Raw genomic sequence first — 15,942 nt, 5'->3', positions numbered from 1 at the left:
CACACACACACACACACACACACACACACACACACACACACACACACACACACACACACACAGTTATCTCTTTAACAGAAAAAAAACAGCAGCTCGACATTATTGTATCTGATTTCTAAGTTTTTTTTCGGCGCTAGGCTGTCAAAGCTCACATTTTATTGTTGTATGCCAGTGATTCCCAACCAGGGTTTGGCAGGTGCCAGGGAATACACGGAAAATTGCAGAGTAGCTCCAAAACTAACACCTGAAAGTGAGGTAGTAAGGGAATAACAAGTGAAATTATTATGTAAACGTAATGTATAAATGGTTGAAATGGCTATGTCTTGTAATATATATAATATGAACACATTTGGAACAAACAGGTGGTGTTAATACTTGAATTCATCTGACAGGGATGTGGGGGTACGTCAGGCAAACAAGGTTGGGGGCCACTGGTGGCCTCACTTACAGAAAAAAACGTCATCTTTGCTGTTGGATTCAGCAATAGGGTTTAAAAAACCCACACCTGATTTTGTTAACATCTGCCTTCCCCCCTAGTTGCACCGCCAGTGCGCCTCCTCCTCCCAACCCACCAATGGGGAGCACCTATAATAAAATGATTAACCTCCATTGCAGCACTTCATTCTCTCGCACCGGCAGTAGGCGGTATACTGTAGCAAAAGAGACCGAAAAAATGTGGAGTGACTCCAGTCTCCTCCGAGGCTGGCGGACAAGACCGAGGAAGCAGCCCGTGTGATGCTGCTGCAACACCTCTGGAGGCGATGCAGGAGACGCGGTGCAGCAGGCAGTAAAGAAGGGAGGCGGTGTAGCCAGACAGACTACTACAACACCGCCTGATGGGGATCCGCTGATTGAGAAAGAGAGAGAGAGAGAGAGGAAGAGAGAGAGAGAGAGAGAAACAGCCCATGGTGGAGAGGCTAAAGAGAAGAAGGAGGGGAGACAACCGACACGTACGGGGATTAGGTGATTGAACCCAGTTTCTACACCGCCGACGGAGACCCCCAGCCTCCAGTCGCTGCTGCTTGGGGGGGAAAAAAGCCAAAAAAAGATAAACCCTGGTGGTGAGGTGATGGATCTGCATTCAGGTACCCCCTTTTTTATCCCCTTGGCTAATTAAACACAGCATGGCAAAATGGCCATAATAGGAATGAATTCAATTTCATGTTTTTGGTTGGTGATGGAGAGAGTGGAAAAAGGTGATGGTGGAGGAAAGGGGAGAAGAGGGGAGAGGAGGGGAGGGGGGGCTTAGGGGTTGAGGGGGGGTTGGCCCGTGTGAATTGTAATGCGTTGGATGCGAATTGAAACGCAGTAGAAGCTTTACACAATAGGGACATACTGCAGGAAACAATTGAAGTCTTGTCTTTATGTTTGCCTTTTAAAGTGTGTGTGAAGACTGTGAGTTGGAGATTTGTAAGAGTTGCAGATTGCAGCCTCATTGAGCAGAGATTGTCCCGCCGCTTGATTTACTGATTCCTATAATGGTCTGCCTCTGTATGCAGCGGGGTGAAGAGTTTCTTTGTGTGAGTTGGGGTGCCTTTCTAGGATGTCTTCTAGTTTATTTTGTTTAAAACAGAAGGTTAGTTCAACATCAATATTTTTCTGCATGATGGTGATGATTTTAGTGATGCAGTTTTGTTCTTTGTTTGTTTCTCTCTGTATGTGGATGTGTGTTACAGCTCTAAACAACAAAGTGAGCAGGATTTCAGCCATGGCACGGCTCATCCTCTCCCTCCTGTTCCTGTGTGGATGCCAAAATAGGTAAACTAAAAAACATACAGTATGTGAAGATGTTTTTGAACATATAGGAGAGAAATGTCAAGCTTTAAAGTGGTTCTTTCATTTAAACATGCAACATACCCGCTAAATAAACAACTTAAAGACGCAGCTTTTCCTTTTTTTTAAAAATGTATTAAAGTTGCCATTTGTGAAATCCTATTCAGTCATAAGTGTAAGTTGCAATCAGTGATCTGCAATATTGTAAATGAAATGCTTGGATATTCTTATACTTTTTTTGCTGAGGATTACTGCCAGCTCTGCCTCCTCTTTGTGATTGATCGCATATCCGAGCTGCACTCTGCTCCACCACTGCTTAAGTGGCTGTCCTGCACTCAGGAAAAGCAAAGAGATCTTTGGCAATGCTGTCAGTAAATCATAGGAATAGTCCACTCTCATCTGAGTAAATCAATGTCTTTTAGGATCACACACTATGTTCTAATCCAGCTCTTAACCTGTTTTGGATGTATATCTTTAATACCTGAGCATGAGCACAGTGTTTTGTGCTATATAGGATGTGGAAGACATAATGCTTCTTGCCATATTTGGTGGAGAAGCTCATTTATTTAGATCACATGTCAAAGCCTTAATTATCTCTACTGGTGGTTGTAAGCTGTATTTATGTTCAATAATTAATTGCAACAAGCCTGTCCTTAATGCAGTAAGCTAATTAATCACAGCAACCATGTCATGTTTGATGTCCTGCAGAGAATGGTCTACTGTTGTTTCTTCTCATAGTCTCTTTACTCTTGTTTCCTTTCTTTGTCTCCTCTCCTGTCCTCTCCTAGTCTCTGTCAGTCCACCTCAGAGGCTCAGAAGGAGGCAGCCGCCAACGACAACAGCACCGTTTTCACCAGGATCCTGGACGGGCTGCTTGACGGTTATGACAACAGGCTCCGGCCGGGTCTTGGAGGTTTGCTGGGGACAATTTCTTTCCCCTTATTTTACCATTTTAGCATTGCAGATGCAACATTCAGAGCGCTCTACTACAGGAGGCCCATATTCCCGTTGCGATTTCATGCACTGATTCATGGGAAATGCTGGGCGACCGTGCGAGCAGATGTGGAATTTGCTCCCGTGTCAGCTAAGGTGAACACACACACATGTTGATCACGTCCGATGTCGTGTTTCCTTCTGAGGATCATGAATTTCGGTCTGTGCTTTGTACGCCGCCATGCCAGAGAGAGTAAAATCAATCAAGCCATCTTCTGCACAGCCTGATTTCAGTGTGCTGTGTGTGTTTTATACATGCTCTTCACCCTGGCAACAGGAGATAACCTTGAGAGCTGAGAAATTGCCATTCAAAGATGGAGATTTCTTTTTCTGAGAGGCTATTGAAATGAAAGCTTTTCATTTTTTCCTTTTTCGCTGTCCCTGACTCCATTCCTACCTCGATCGCTAATGGTGTGACTCTTACAGCATTCATTCCCCTGATTTCTAACCAGCTCTTTATTTTGGCTTAATAACATTGGTCCTCATTCCACTTTGTTTCCTACATTCGTACAGCGCAGTACTTGTCCCGTAATAGGAGGAACTGAGGCTTTTTTCATACCAAATGCCTGATGTGTCATGGCAAAAGCCTGCTCTCACATCCTGGTAACGGTTGCTATCCTTGACAAGAGGGGCCTATAAATACATACCAGAAAAACATTCAGGCCTTCATTCAGCATTCAACAAGCTGCTCTCCACAGCACGGCCAATTCTGGTTTGCCAGGACTAAATTTATATGCATGGCGGAGATTTTGTCGGCTTTGTTGGTACAAATGACAGAAATAACGTCCTACCTTTTTCACATCATGCTCACAAGAAATGCATTGTGAAGAAATGATGCAAGTACATGGATTTGTGTGAATATTGAGTTTAGTCTTTGCTGGAAACACGATGTGGGGTTTTGAATGCCAATATTGATGCTGAACACTGATTTCATTGATCAGTATCTTTAAACTTGACCATTTGCATGCCGTCAAGTTATAAGCAACCAGTATTTCCTTCCTAATTTTACATTGCCAAGGTGTAAAAGCCTCTGCAACTACAAGTAGTCGATTAATAGATTAGTGGATTAACAGAAAATGAATCTGCAACTATTCTGATAATTAATTGTCATTCTTTATGCAAAAAATTCTACACATTATCTAGTTCCAGCTTCTCCAATGTAAAGATTTCTTGCTTTTCTCTCTTTTGATAGTTGTAAGTTGAATATCTTCTTAACAAGACATTTGAAGACATTATTGGACTCTGGTAAACTGAAGGGGATATTTTTCACTATTTTACAGACTAATCAATGAATCAATTAATCTAGAAAATAAGATTAATCAATAATACATCAAATATATACAGAAATTTCACAGACATTTTGCGTGGCTGTTGTTGGGGAAGAATGTCCCCAATATTGATTTAAGAAAAAAAAATCTGTCTTATATTGGCCCAGTTAAAATTCATTCACGTTACAAAGCTTTTCATTGCCTTTCTTTGACCTCCAACTGTGCTCTCCCAACAGAGAACGTCACAGAGATCAAGACGAATATTTTTGTCACAAGCTTCGGCCCGGTGTCTGACACGGAGATGGTGAGTTCATCCGGAGCAAACACCATAGATACACAAAGACAGACAAACACACGTGTCTCCAAAAGCCATCCAGACTACTGTAGGTATTTTTAGATCGAAACATATATTTACATTTCATGAGACTGGCACCGTTGCTCCTGCTGTTCCTTGGAAGTACAGCCATGTCCTAGTTTGAAAATTGGCTCTTTTTTTGTCCACTTGTAAATGAGACGAAATTAATGCGGATGACTTAAAGCTTGAAGATTTAATGCAATGTGGCTGGCCCATTCCATCTTGTTCCAAATGATTCATCCCCTTATTAAACCATTCTCTTATGAACTTTAAGGTTCCACCTGGATAAGAAAAGGCATTAAATCTCCTCTTTCATTACGTCTTCTGTTCCACCGTGCCGTATCCCTGGCACACTTTGACACAGCTGTGATCAAACTTTCCACTTTCCTATAATTGACTTGAAAAAGGTATTGACAAGGGCACGTGATTGATTAATGAAATGTGGCAAGAGACTTGAATGGTTTTGCGGTCCATAAAAGCTTATATGTCAGTCTGCTAACAGCGTTATTATTCTGTGGGATGGAGTATTGTATTTGTTTCTTGCTCATTTGTTCTTTTTTAGCTTGAAACTAATCGATATTTCACACACGAGTAGAGTAATGATGGATTTACGCACCGCAATGTTTGATCACCGTATCCGTAAATCTTAGTGGATTTATGAAGGCATAAAGACTGTAATGGTAAGCACACTGTTTGACCATTTTATGCTGATTGGCAATTGAGTGTAAAGAAACAAGTTAAATTAGCTTTTCTTCCTCAGTGTACTTTCCTTGTAACACTAAATAAACCTCAAAATGTGAAAAAAACATTTAAAGCTCCGTTAGGGAATGATTTTGTGTAAAAGCACAACAATCCTATCAGTCTAAATCAGAAAATTAGGCTGCAACAGTGTTGGGAACCATGAACTGTAACCCAATATAACTTTAGATTCTTGCGTTGGGTAAACACACACCAAAAAAATAGATGTTCTGAAATTTATGAGTGAAATAGACGCTCCATCCAAAGGAAGATCTTTTGCCTTTGGCGACCCTTCAGCATCTTTTGGGATAAAATGATAACAGAGCAGACAGACTGGTGGATATGATTGCAGTCATCACGTGGCTTCTGAGTCCTAACAGTTACCTCAGACGACTTTAGGGGTAAATGTGCAAAGCTGAAACTAATATTTTTCACCTTTTCTAGTAGAACTGTCTAAAATAGACACCTTTCTTTTTTCTGTTTATCTCAGGAATATACCATAGACGTGTTCTTCCGTCAGAGCTGGAAGGACGAGCGTCTGTGTTTCAAAGGGCCCATGGAGATGCTGCCGTTGAATAACCTGCTGGCCAGCAACATCTGGACCCCCGATACTTTCTTCCTTAATGGCAAGAAGTCCATCGCTCACAACATGACCACACCTAACAAGCTGCTTAGGCTGAAAGATGATGGAACTTTGCTTTACACTATGAGGTAGGTCATAATACAGACGTCATCACAGAAACAGGTGTATTCTTGTGTAAGTTTGGTTTCACAACAACCCTCATTATAAACCTCTTCTGTGCCCAAGGTTGGTTGCACCTGTTGGATTTGGACATCTTTATTAATTTAAAATATCATGCAAGTCATGGAAAAGTACATCTCTCTGCACTGTAATGATGTTCAAGGCGCTGTATTTTTACACCAGTATTATGACTCAAAATTCTCAAGTGAACTGAGGACCTCTCGTCCCTACAACATTTATTGGAGGAGAGAGAAAGAAAGGTTTAAGAGTAGCTACATTAAAATAAGGAGAATAGCCAGCAAGGCCAACAGAAAAAAAAACAATATTACAGCCTTGTGCTTGGAGATAAATACAGTGAGTAGAAATCCTCAGTGTGTGACTCAGACTGCAGGAGAACAGTGTCACCCAGTGGCCGCTCACAGTCATTTGATTTGTCCACATTGCAGTAGGAAAAAGAGAAATATTAAGTGTTTCATGCATTTCTTTAAAATCTTTTAATTTCTTCTATTTTTTTTAGTTTGATTAATCATATTGAGAGATTATGGAATATAAATCCCAGAATGAAGTGTCTCTTTAAATGTAGGGTTTTGATTAAAAACTGCAGAGGGAGATCATTCATTATGAAAAGCAGCCTCATTGTGAACTATAGTTTTTGGCAGTAATGTTGCAGTAAATCAGAAAAAAAGAGGAGAAAGAAATAGGCCAACTCTGAACTCCAGATGGCGATCACTATAAAGTCAAACCACCAGCATTTACACACAAACAAAACAAGGTTAAAATGTGGGGAGAGAATGACATGAAATGAGCCCCTAAAGTAACTCTCGGACATAAAAAAAAATTATTGTTTTTGTTTTGTGGAACACCAGCGTAAGCACGAGGACTTGCTTTGACCTTTGGACCAGAGAATTAGAATAATTCTACGCTTAGTGTTTATCCTCAGGAGTTACTGTAGCTGCAGGACTTAAGAGTGACTGTATCACGGATGAGAGCACTCTATCTGATACCAGTGCCACCCACAGGGAGAATAATGCTGGATGGAAGACAGATTATCCATATGCATCCATCCTGACATATATACATATACAAAGAAGAGTGCGTATTTATAGACGCCTCTTTGTCGCACGCAACAACACTGTACGTATACAGAAATACACACATCAAGCAGGGTGTCAAACATGTTTTCTGCAGCAATCAGTTATAGTGACACTGAACTTTGACCTTTAAGCTTTACAAGTAAGGGACTGCATGAATGTGAGTGTGAGTGCAGCGTTCATTTCCATATGTGTAATTTTATGGAAATCTATGCATACATACAGAAATGCATATATATATATATATGTATATATGACTATGTATGTGTGTGAGAGAGAGAGCTTGTGCTTCCATGATCTAAAAATGGCATCAGATTCCCTGCCACAGTAGAAATGAAGCAGCAGTAGGTTGCTTTTAATCGTCTGATTGTTACAGTACTGTGCTCGTCATTACCAGCAGAGCTTAACCACAGGCAGCACTGATTTTATTTCCTGCATAAACACACACGGACATACACACACACACATACACACACAGGCCATCTGGGTACTTGCAGGTTACAGCTAACTCAGCAGCAGCGGTTTTCTGTCTCTCTTTATTCCCGTTTGCTCTATGTGTTATTACATTTTACAGTTAGTTGTCTTAGAATAAGGATAAAAATGTGCACTGGTGGCAATTAGTGTTTTGTATTCAGCCTTCTGTCTATTTATACCCAATTATAGTACTTTTATAGGAAAGTATTGAAGTGGTAACTCTTCCCTTTGCCACAAACTGGGCTTGCACATTTAATGAAGGTGACAAAATATGCAAAATACCATGAAGACGTTACTTATTTTGGGGGTAAAATAGATACCAGAAAGGTCTAACTCTCTGTTACACCTCTTATGAAGAAACTGTAATAAACTCATTTAGGACTTTGGATTGGTAATGATGTATATAAAGTACTGTACTGTTTTACAGCTGGGGTCTCTGAGAGCCCAAAAAGAAGTGTAGTTTTCTGTATAAGACATTTGATTCATGTCAGCAGTTCAGAATCATTTCTGTGAGGTATTTTTTCATAAAATTAGGTGATAAAACAATGTTACACATGTTTTTGAGCTGTTAAAGATGGCCCAGAGTCTGCAGGACCCCAACCAGAACATCAGGGTTAAATAAAAAGATAGCTAAACTATTGTATATCCTGCTACCAGTGATCATCATGAGCCAAAACCTCTCCAATATGAACAAAAAGTTGAATATTTAAAGAAAAAAATGACCCAATTTCTTAATATAACTGTAGTTATATCAGCTTTACATGATTTACTATGAGAAACAATAAAGATTAAATTTAGCCTATAAACTGTTTCATAGCGTTCATGTTAAGTGTATGTAGTTAAAGCACGACAGATCCCCATAGGATCCACCCAGACAACACACAAGTGCACTCTGAATGTGTTAAACATGTAGCACCACACACACACATACAAACACACTCAGCAAAGATACAGCTGTACTCTTAAAACATGTACACACTAGTAAACAATGTATGAAACACCTCGCACAACTGTCCCCACACTCGCTCACACTCCTCTCTTTTCCCTCCCCTATCCAAACGCGATTGTGCCGTCGCCTCATTCGAAAAACCATTACTCCGAGAACGAGTGGTTGGTTTTATAGAGCAAATTTCTATGCGTTTGTCTCCATGGATAATTCATAAAATGCCCCTTTTCACCGCACTCTGTGAGCTTAATGCATACTGGCTTGATGGCAGCCCATTATAGCCGGATACCAGATAGGCAGCAACATCTTTATCAGCTGGTTGAAGCCTCTATTTTACCACAGAGTGAGTGCATTACACACCATTATCATTAGGTACAGTTGAGTGGCCGTTCATGCTGCCTTTAGACTGGTGGCCTTCTATCTAATGATTTGAAAATGCTACCATACTGACAATTATTATATGTATGAATTATAATGACAGTTGATTTTTAACCTTTTTTAACAGTTCTATATTTTGTTTGTTTTTTATACCTTGGATAGATTATATAACCCCAAATCCCATGAAAGCTACTGTATGAAATACAAGTTGAGAGAGTTTAAAAATGTGCTTGTTAGTGTGAAAAAACTGATGGTGCTGCATGGTGGCTCAAGTTAATACAGCATAAAGCTTTGTGATTCAAAACTCAGCCCTCTACGATTGTCATGGCATCCAAGTTCATGACTTTTCTGCAAGGTCAGGTGTATTGGAAACTTTAGATTTCCATTTGGTGTGAAGTGAAGGTCAGTATGCTGCTCTGGGGATGTACTGGAGAAATGCTTTCCACTCCACAGTGCCTATAGGCTAACAGGATCATGGAAGAAAAATCATAACTATGTGACACATAGATTCTGACTTTAAAATGGACTGATTTAGATTTCTAGCACGAAACACAAATCAGAATACACCCAAAATGAAAAGCAACTATCTTTACAGGCATCCCTGCTAATGGAGCAAGGCCACATGAATAATTAGAACAGGGTATAATAGCCAACAGTCATGTTCTAATTTATTTATCCCAAAGACACTCTTTCTCCTCCGTACAAAATCCTTCAGCTGTTTTAGACACAATAATGCAATTGGGTAATCCTGCAGTGATGTGGAAAGCAAGCTGAGCCCCAAAACAGTCGTCTCTGAGGGGACCAGAGGTGCCCTCTTATCCCACTTTGTTATGCTTCATGCGCTTTAACGATAGGGGGAAAGTCCTGCAGTAGATACGTGCAGGAGGTTTTGGAGCATAAGAAAACATGACCCAAGAGGATTTTGCCACATCTTGGAGACACAGTTGTCATTAAGATTATGAAATAGCTCAGAACTGGAGAAAAAAAATAAATCATTTACCTTATTCTGTAATTAATGTTGAGGTTGTTCATATGCCTGGATGGTTCAAGCAGAAAACAAACGCCAGAGAAACTTTTAATGTAATAAATGTATGTTTTGTGCACTGATTTCCACACCACTTCATTTTTCTTCATCCAGCCCATTAAGTTCAGTGAACCCACGTCATCATATCACTGTATTACTATTTATTATCTTGTAAGGAGCAAGAATACCCAGAGGGATTTGATTCAATCTAGGGCAGCTAGCTTTTAAAAAAAAAAAAAACGAAAAGGAATAATTATGATGTTTGTATGCTTGATTTACTTAATCTTGTGGTTCTTTTAGCAGACTGAGAGGTACCATCACAGCTTCGTAACCATGGCAGCTAAAATCTTTTGAAATGTGTTGCAAATGAAAAGCTATTGTTGTGTCTGTGAGGGATTTAGGTAGACTAATTGAATACATTTAAATGAAGCAGAAAATAACTTCCACCTCACGTCCTTAGTGACTCAAATTTTGTTCATTAGGAGGTTAAAGATCTGGATAGACGTCTGACATTTAAAAAAAAAAAAAAAAGACATGCATGAGAGTGTGAACCAGAATTCATTAAGAAAAACAATGAAATGTACAGAGAGACTGAACTCTCATGTAAAAGACAGAAACCAAATAACAGAGACGCTCTGTGGCCACCAGGTGGTGGTATTGTCACTGCAATACTGCAGTGTTGCTGTGAGAGGGATGTGCTGCACTTACAAGTGCTGTGCATGAAACTGATGAGAGAAAAACATCATCAGTGACACACTTTCTGAGTAATTTTACTTGCTGATGGTGACACTTCAGAATAATCTTCAAATTCCCTTCCACATCTCTCTATCTTTATTTCACTGTTTAAGCAGATTCTTTAATGGTTACTATTGTAAATGCAGTAAAGCCACAACCGTCCCACAAATAGCTTTTAGTACCCTGTAATTTTAGTGATCTAGCAATTGTAGCTATTCCTGTAATTACATGTTACTCTGTAAGCAGTTAAGTATTTAAAGGTTAGGTGAAAAGGAATCAACAGTAAGATACTAACTAAACAGAAAATGTGCATTTTCCCAAATTTCTTGCTGTTTGTTAATTACTAAATAATTGACCAGCAAGGCTATGTCAAATGGTTAATTGATATATTGTATGTCTTTTGCCTTAGATTGACCATATCAGCAGAATGCCCCATGCAGCTGGAGGATTTCCCCATGGATGCACACGCCTGCCCTCTCAAGTTTGGCAGCTGTGAGTAAAATCATGTCTAAGTTATATTTATTTCTTAATTGCAGTACAGTTAACACTAATCCCAGCTATTATGATACACAATGGTGATATTCACTCCAATGCGGTAAGTTTTACAAAAGGTTAATCTAAATATAGAAAACAATAAGACATCATTCTGGGTAATTAATGCATTGCATCTCTGACAGATTAGAAACATCATTATCTAGATTGCTGAGTTTGCTTTCCTTACTTTAAATTCATCATTGCCAAGTTAAACACATTAAAAACAAGACTGTGTGAGTTTCAGTGAAAAGAGGCCACTGCAGTTACAAGTGATTATTATGGTACAAAGTTTGGCTAAAAAGCAAAGGTATTGTAACTGTAGCAAGTGCAGAAGAATCGTGAAGTCAGTATAGTGACTCTAGAGCAATATTTATTTAAACTAGCTAACATTAGCTAACATTAGCCACCATAAGCTACAGGTCATACCAGACCAAGTAAGGCTTTAACAGCAAAACCTCTCAGTGTATTAAACTGAGCAAGGCTGCATTTTATCGCTTATGAATTAAATTTTTCATTTGTAAGAGCAAAAATGTATTATTTCTTCTCTCAAAAGTTACATAGTCTCACTTTAACTTTGTACTATTTTAAAATTTCAAACATTCAGAGAAGCAACATCATGCATGGGTAATTGTAAATAACTACATAATAATAATAAATGTAACTTGTTCCATATATTCATAACTCAAAGCCAAAACATTGTGATTTCAAGAAGATATACTGTACATGCAGCTACATTGACTGAAGTCTCACTGGCAGCAGTAAGATAAAGACATTAGCCAGAGAATTTTTCTCAGGGAGGACCTAGAAAGGATCATGAACTGGCAGTAAGTCATCATCGGTGTGTTTTGCAGTATCAGTTGCAGTCACTTTAAAGTGATTTTATCCAAACTGTATGTTCCTGGATAACAGTAACGTGTCATCAACTGGTTTTCCTAATGGACCTCTGAACCGGCTGATTTGAGCAGTTTCCTTGATAAATATTTATAGCCCTCTCTTGCAACAAATATTAACAACACTTAAGAAGAGAAGAGAAGATCACTGCATGTTCTGCAACACTTAATAAAGCCAGTAGACGGAAGGGTTTTCCTTAATGCCTTCTTAACGGGACAGTATGTCTGTGTGTCCTACCAGTGAAGACATGGATGGACACCTGAGTGGCCCTGGGGGGTATTTAAAGAAAGGTCTGGCTAAATGCCACACCTTAGGAGCCTCTTGGCCTAAAAGGATGAGGCTCTTATCCCCAGATTTCAGTGAGACACAGTCCACCCACACTCACTATGTAAAAAGAAGCACATTTGACTGCAATCCAATTACAGCGTAAGGAGCTGCTGGGCCTTCCCGTGACAAACTCTAACCTAATCGCCCCTGTGCAATGCCCTGTAGGTGAGAGGTGTGAGTGTATAATAGGAATAATGTGTTGCTGGCAACACGGTGTGATAGTTTTACAAGGTGAAGTCGGGCTGTAGTGTGTAGGAGATCTATCCTTTCATCATTTCTGTTTGTATCTAACTGTGCCCTCTCTGTTTGACCTGAGCATCTCCTCATTTAGCCTTTGTCCTCAGGTGTCACGACGCTGTACATATTTGAACCTCCACATTACACCTGTGAATGTGCAGGATATGATAATATAGTTCCAACTGAAAAAAATAATACAATCCCTTTTCATGAAGTAAACAAAATGGCTGAAGTGACTAGTCCAGTAATCTGTGACACAAGACTAGACAGTATTCTGACTGGATCAGCTGTTTACTATTGTCATCAGTGGGGGATGAAAGTAGACACTATATGGTGTAATGAAAAATGGGCAAAATTAATCTCCCGTGTTAAAAAAAAAAAAGCCACCAAATCTCTCCATCCACTCCTCCTCTTTCAGAATGATGATTTCATAATTCAGTACTGACGTAGAAAGCTACAGAGCAGTAACTACAGAAGCAGTGAAGTTGAGAAAAAAGGGTTTCAGGTTTTTAGGCTGTGCTGAAAAAATGCATAACACATAGAAAGTGTTATTGTCTTCATTTAATTATTATGATTATTTTACCCCAGGAGTCGTCACCATAGAACCAGTGCAGATTAGATCATGTACAGGGAAACGCAAAGAGAAAAAGCAGAATCATCAAAGTATGATTTTTAATAGTTTTCATGTCCATTTAATTTCCATTTTTATTTTATTATAAATGTATATATGTTTTGCTGTGTGCCTCTGTTCATCCACTATTGATATTTATATTGAAATCAATATTGTAAATTAATTTCCAATGTACTACATTCAGATATGTAATTTAAAGGAAGCTTAATCTCACTAGATTGAATGAATTCATAAAGCTGAGATGGCAGCACTGCTGACCAAGATGTTAGTTCATAAAAATGGATATTTTTCAGTTACAGCTACTGGAAATGTGAATAGCTTTAGCTAAGGTTAGCTGAAGCTAGCTCACCAGCCAGCTTTAAGTTGATGTACTGTTGTTCTCTTGCGTTAGCTGTCTCTCTGTTATTTAGTTACTGCAAATTTCACCCACTGTTCACAGAAAGTATGATTTAAATGCTGTATTCATAAAACTGACAAAGTAAGTTGCTGATATTTCAATCAATATTTTGTTTTTTAAATGCATGTTGCACAGAATAAGCATCTTTTTATGAAGATCAAACTTTAAGTATGCATTCATGCACTCGTTTTCCACAGTAGTGATTTATTGTACAATTAAAGCATGAAGGCCTGCTCTAAAGTAGATCCAGGTAAATGCCAACTAATCCCTTATTCTGGACTACAGTACCTGTATCCTAATTTAGCTGCTGGCCTTCAGCCATACAGTTCTAAACTATACACCGAGGAGTTACAGTAATACTCTATGGTGAGCCCAGAGAAATGAAGCATTTCATTTAGGAGGCACACATAATGGCAGCTAAAAGTGCTGCATTTTCTTATTTGACTACACATCAGTGGGAGTTGAGATAGTTGAACTGGTGTCACACATTATAGATTAACACACTGAGTAAAAGACATCAGAGACTGGTTGCATTTATGGCTTCATATTCCTCAAATTAAGTAATTTCCTTCATTTCCTTTAAGGACAGGAATCAGTTTTAAGACTTGAAATCATTGCTGACACTAGTCTGTTTTTTGGGTCTGTTTAATCAAAACATATATTGAAGAATAGTTATGTTAAAGGTGATTTGTGATACACAGGGAATATACTAAACAGAAACATCCTAAAGAGACTAAATCATTCTAAAGGTAGCTAGACAACAGTGAGTAAAATTGTTGGCACATTAGACACAAAAGCTGGAAAAACCCTGTGATGAGCAGTCTGGAAAACCATGACAACCATACAGCAATCACATAAAATCTGCATCTGCGGAAGGTCACAGGCTGAAGGCAACATATAGACAAAAGAAGAGTCACTAAAGAAAACTACTTTCTCCGAAATTACCACTTGATTACCATAATCGACAGCTCTGTGACAAAAAAGACAAATCATTTGGAACTTTACAAAGCTGGTGTTTATGGTGAGGTGGATGTTTAGAAACACTTTGTTCCCCATAAACATACAGATGATAGTGTAAGTTGCACAAATCCTGCCTCCTTGAGCAGTGGGAAAACAATAAAATATGCTCAAATGAGTCATCTTTCAGCCTCAGTCTTTCTATCAACCCACACTGCTGTAGTGAATATAGTAGTGAATCAGTAGTTCATGATCACTCTCCTCCTTGGAGCCTTTCCATATTCTAAGACATGAATGTCTGAATTACTCATAAACAAACGCAGTGGTTTCATGAACAGCAGAATCCCAAGTCATCAGATCTAAACATCAATGAATCTTCAGGATAAGGACATATCCTCTTTAATGACCATCCAACACAACTTTGAGGATCAAAAGGAGGACTCAAGCTGCACCTGCAGATAAATGATGGCTTTCTCAAGACTGTCCACACAAGAAAAATGGCATTAGCTGTGATTTTCTCAAATACTTAAAACAACCCGTGATTATACTTTTGTGTAACGACAGATGTAGCGTTATGTTTCATCTTGTGTCAATGGCCAACATTGGTCTCTTTAACTATCACAGCAATATCTTCCAGATCTTAAAGTGACTATGATCCATATTTTTATATTAACAATGCGTCACATGTGAAAGATATCGCTCATAGTGATGAAACATCACCCTACCATGCAGCTCTATGGAGCAGTTTAGTGTCTTTCAGCTCATTGTTCAGCTCACAACTTTACTGTTTCGATTCAGTCTCACCGCTCTTGCTAGTGCTATTCACAAGTGCAGCAGGCAGATGTTTTCAATGAGAAATATTAAATATTAGCTTTGGAAGAAACAGACAAGCAACCGTTTTTGTTGTTTAGGTATGAAGACAGTGTTTAGGAACCAGCACAATCTTTTTTAGCAGATTCAGTTTTTGGATGATTTTCAATGTTATCCTTCACATTTGATTGTAAAGCTTTCACCACATACAGTGCTGATAATAATATTCTGTATAATCTGGTTAGGAAGTAACTCTGCGGTAATACGTTGTGGTTCGCTCTGCTTTTGTTTCCTTTAATATTTCAGACAGCCTCACTCAGAGTGTGTAGCGCTATAGTAAGTGATGGATTTGGCTGAGTCGTAGCTCTCTTCACCTCACACACAAGGCGGGAGCAGCAAAGCATTAAGCGTGAACTGTTGAAATTTTGGCACAGGTGTAGCGTCTTGCCTGCCAAATTCTTTAGCTCTTCCTCTGCTTAATGAAATTCACCAATAATCCCTTATTCCAATCTAACTACCCTCCAATTAAGGTCTTGGCCTTTGGCAGCGCACAAATTTAAACGCCAGTATCCAGCTGCCAAGTGAGCACCCAGAATGGAAATGCTCAAGTTAAGATGCTATCCACTGGCCAGACATAAACA

At 39.1% G+C, this 15,942-nt stretch overlaps 2 protein-coding genes across 3 annotated transcripts in view; one reads left to right on the top strand and one right to left on the bottom strand.

Moving 5' to 3' along the window:
• LOC137177107 (gamma-aminobutyric acid receptor subunit beta-3-like) overlaps nucleotides 1–15,942 on the bottom strand; it is a 64,139-nt gene that overhangs the window by 40,378 nt on the left and 7,819 nt on the right. The window lies entirely within an intron of this gene.
• LOC137177108 (gamma-aminobutyric acid receptor subunit alpha-5-like) overlaps nucleotides 196–15,942 on the top strand; it is a 30,104-nt gene continuing 14,357 nt past the window's right edge. Inside the window, exons 1-6 of the mRNA XM_067583217.1 lie at nucleotides 196–1,085; nucleotides 1,677–1,758; nucleotides 2,562–2,686; nucleotides 4,271–4,338; nucleotides 5,618–5,838; nucleotides 10,927–11,009. Of these exons, the coding sequence (XP_067439318.1) occupies nucleotides 1,070–1,085; nucleotides 1,677–1,758; nucleotides 2,562–2,686; nucleotides 4,271–4,338; nucleotides 5,618–5,838; nucleotides 10,927–11,009 (595 nt within the window). The 5' untranslated portion in view covers nucleotides 196–1,069. The remainder of the gene's footprint in view (nucleotides 1,086–1,676; nucleotides 1,759–2,561; nucleotides 2,687–4,270; nucleotides 4,339–5,617; nucleotides 5,839–10,926; nucleotides 11,010–15,942) is intronic.

The sequence above is a fragment of the Thunnus thynnus genome, chromosome 24 (genome assembly GCF_963924715.1).
Source record: "Thunnus thynnus chromosome 24, fThuThy2.1, whole genome shotgun sequence".
Classification (NCBI taxonomy): Eukaryota; Metazoa; Chordata; class Actinopteri; order Scombriformes; family Scombridae; genus Thunnus; species Thunnus thynnus.
The sequence above is the reverse complement of the archived record's forward strand: the minus strand, read 5'-3'. Positions and strand labels throughout refer to the sequence as shown.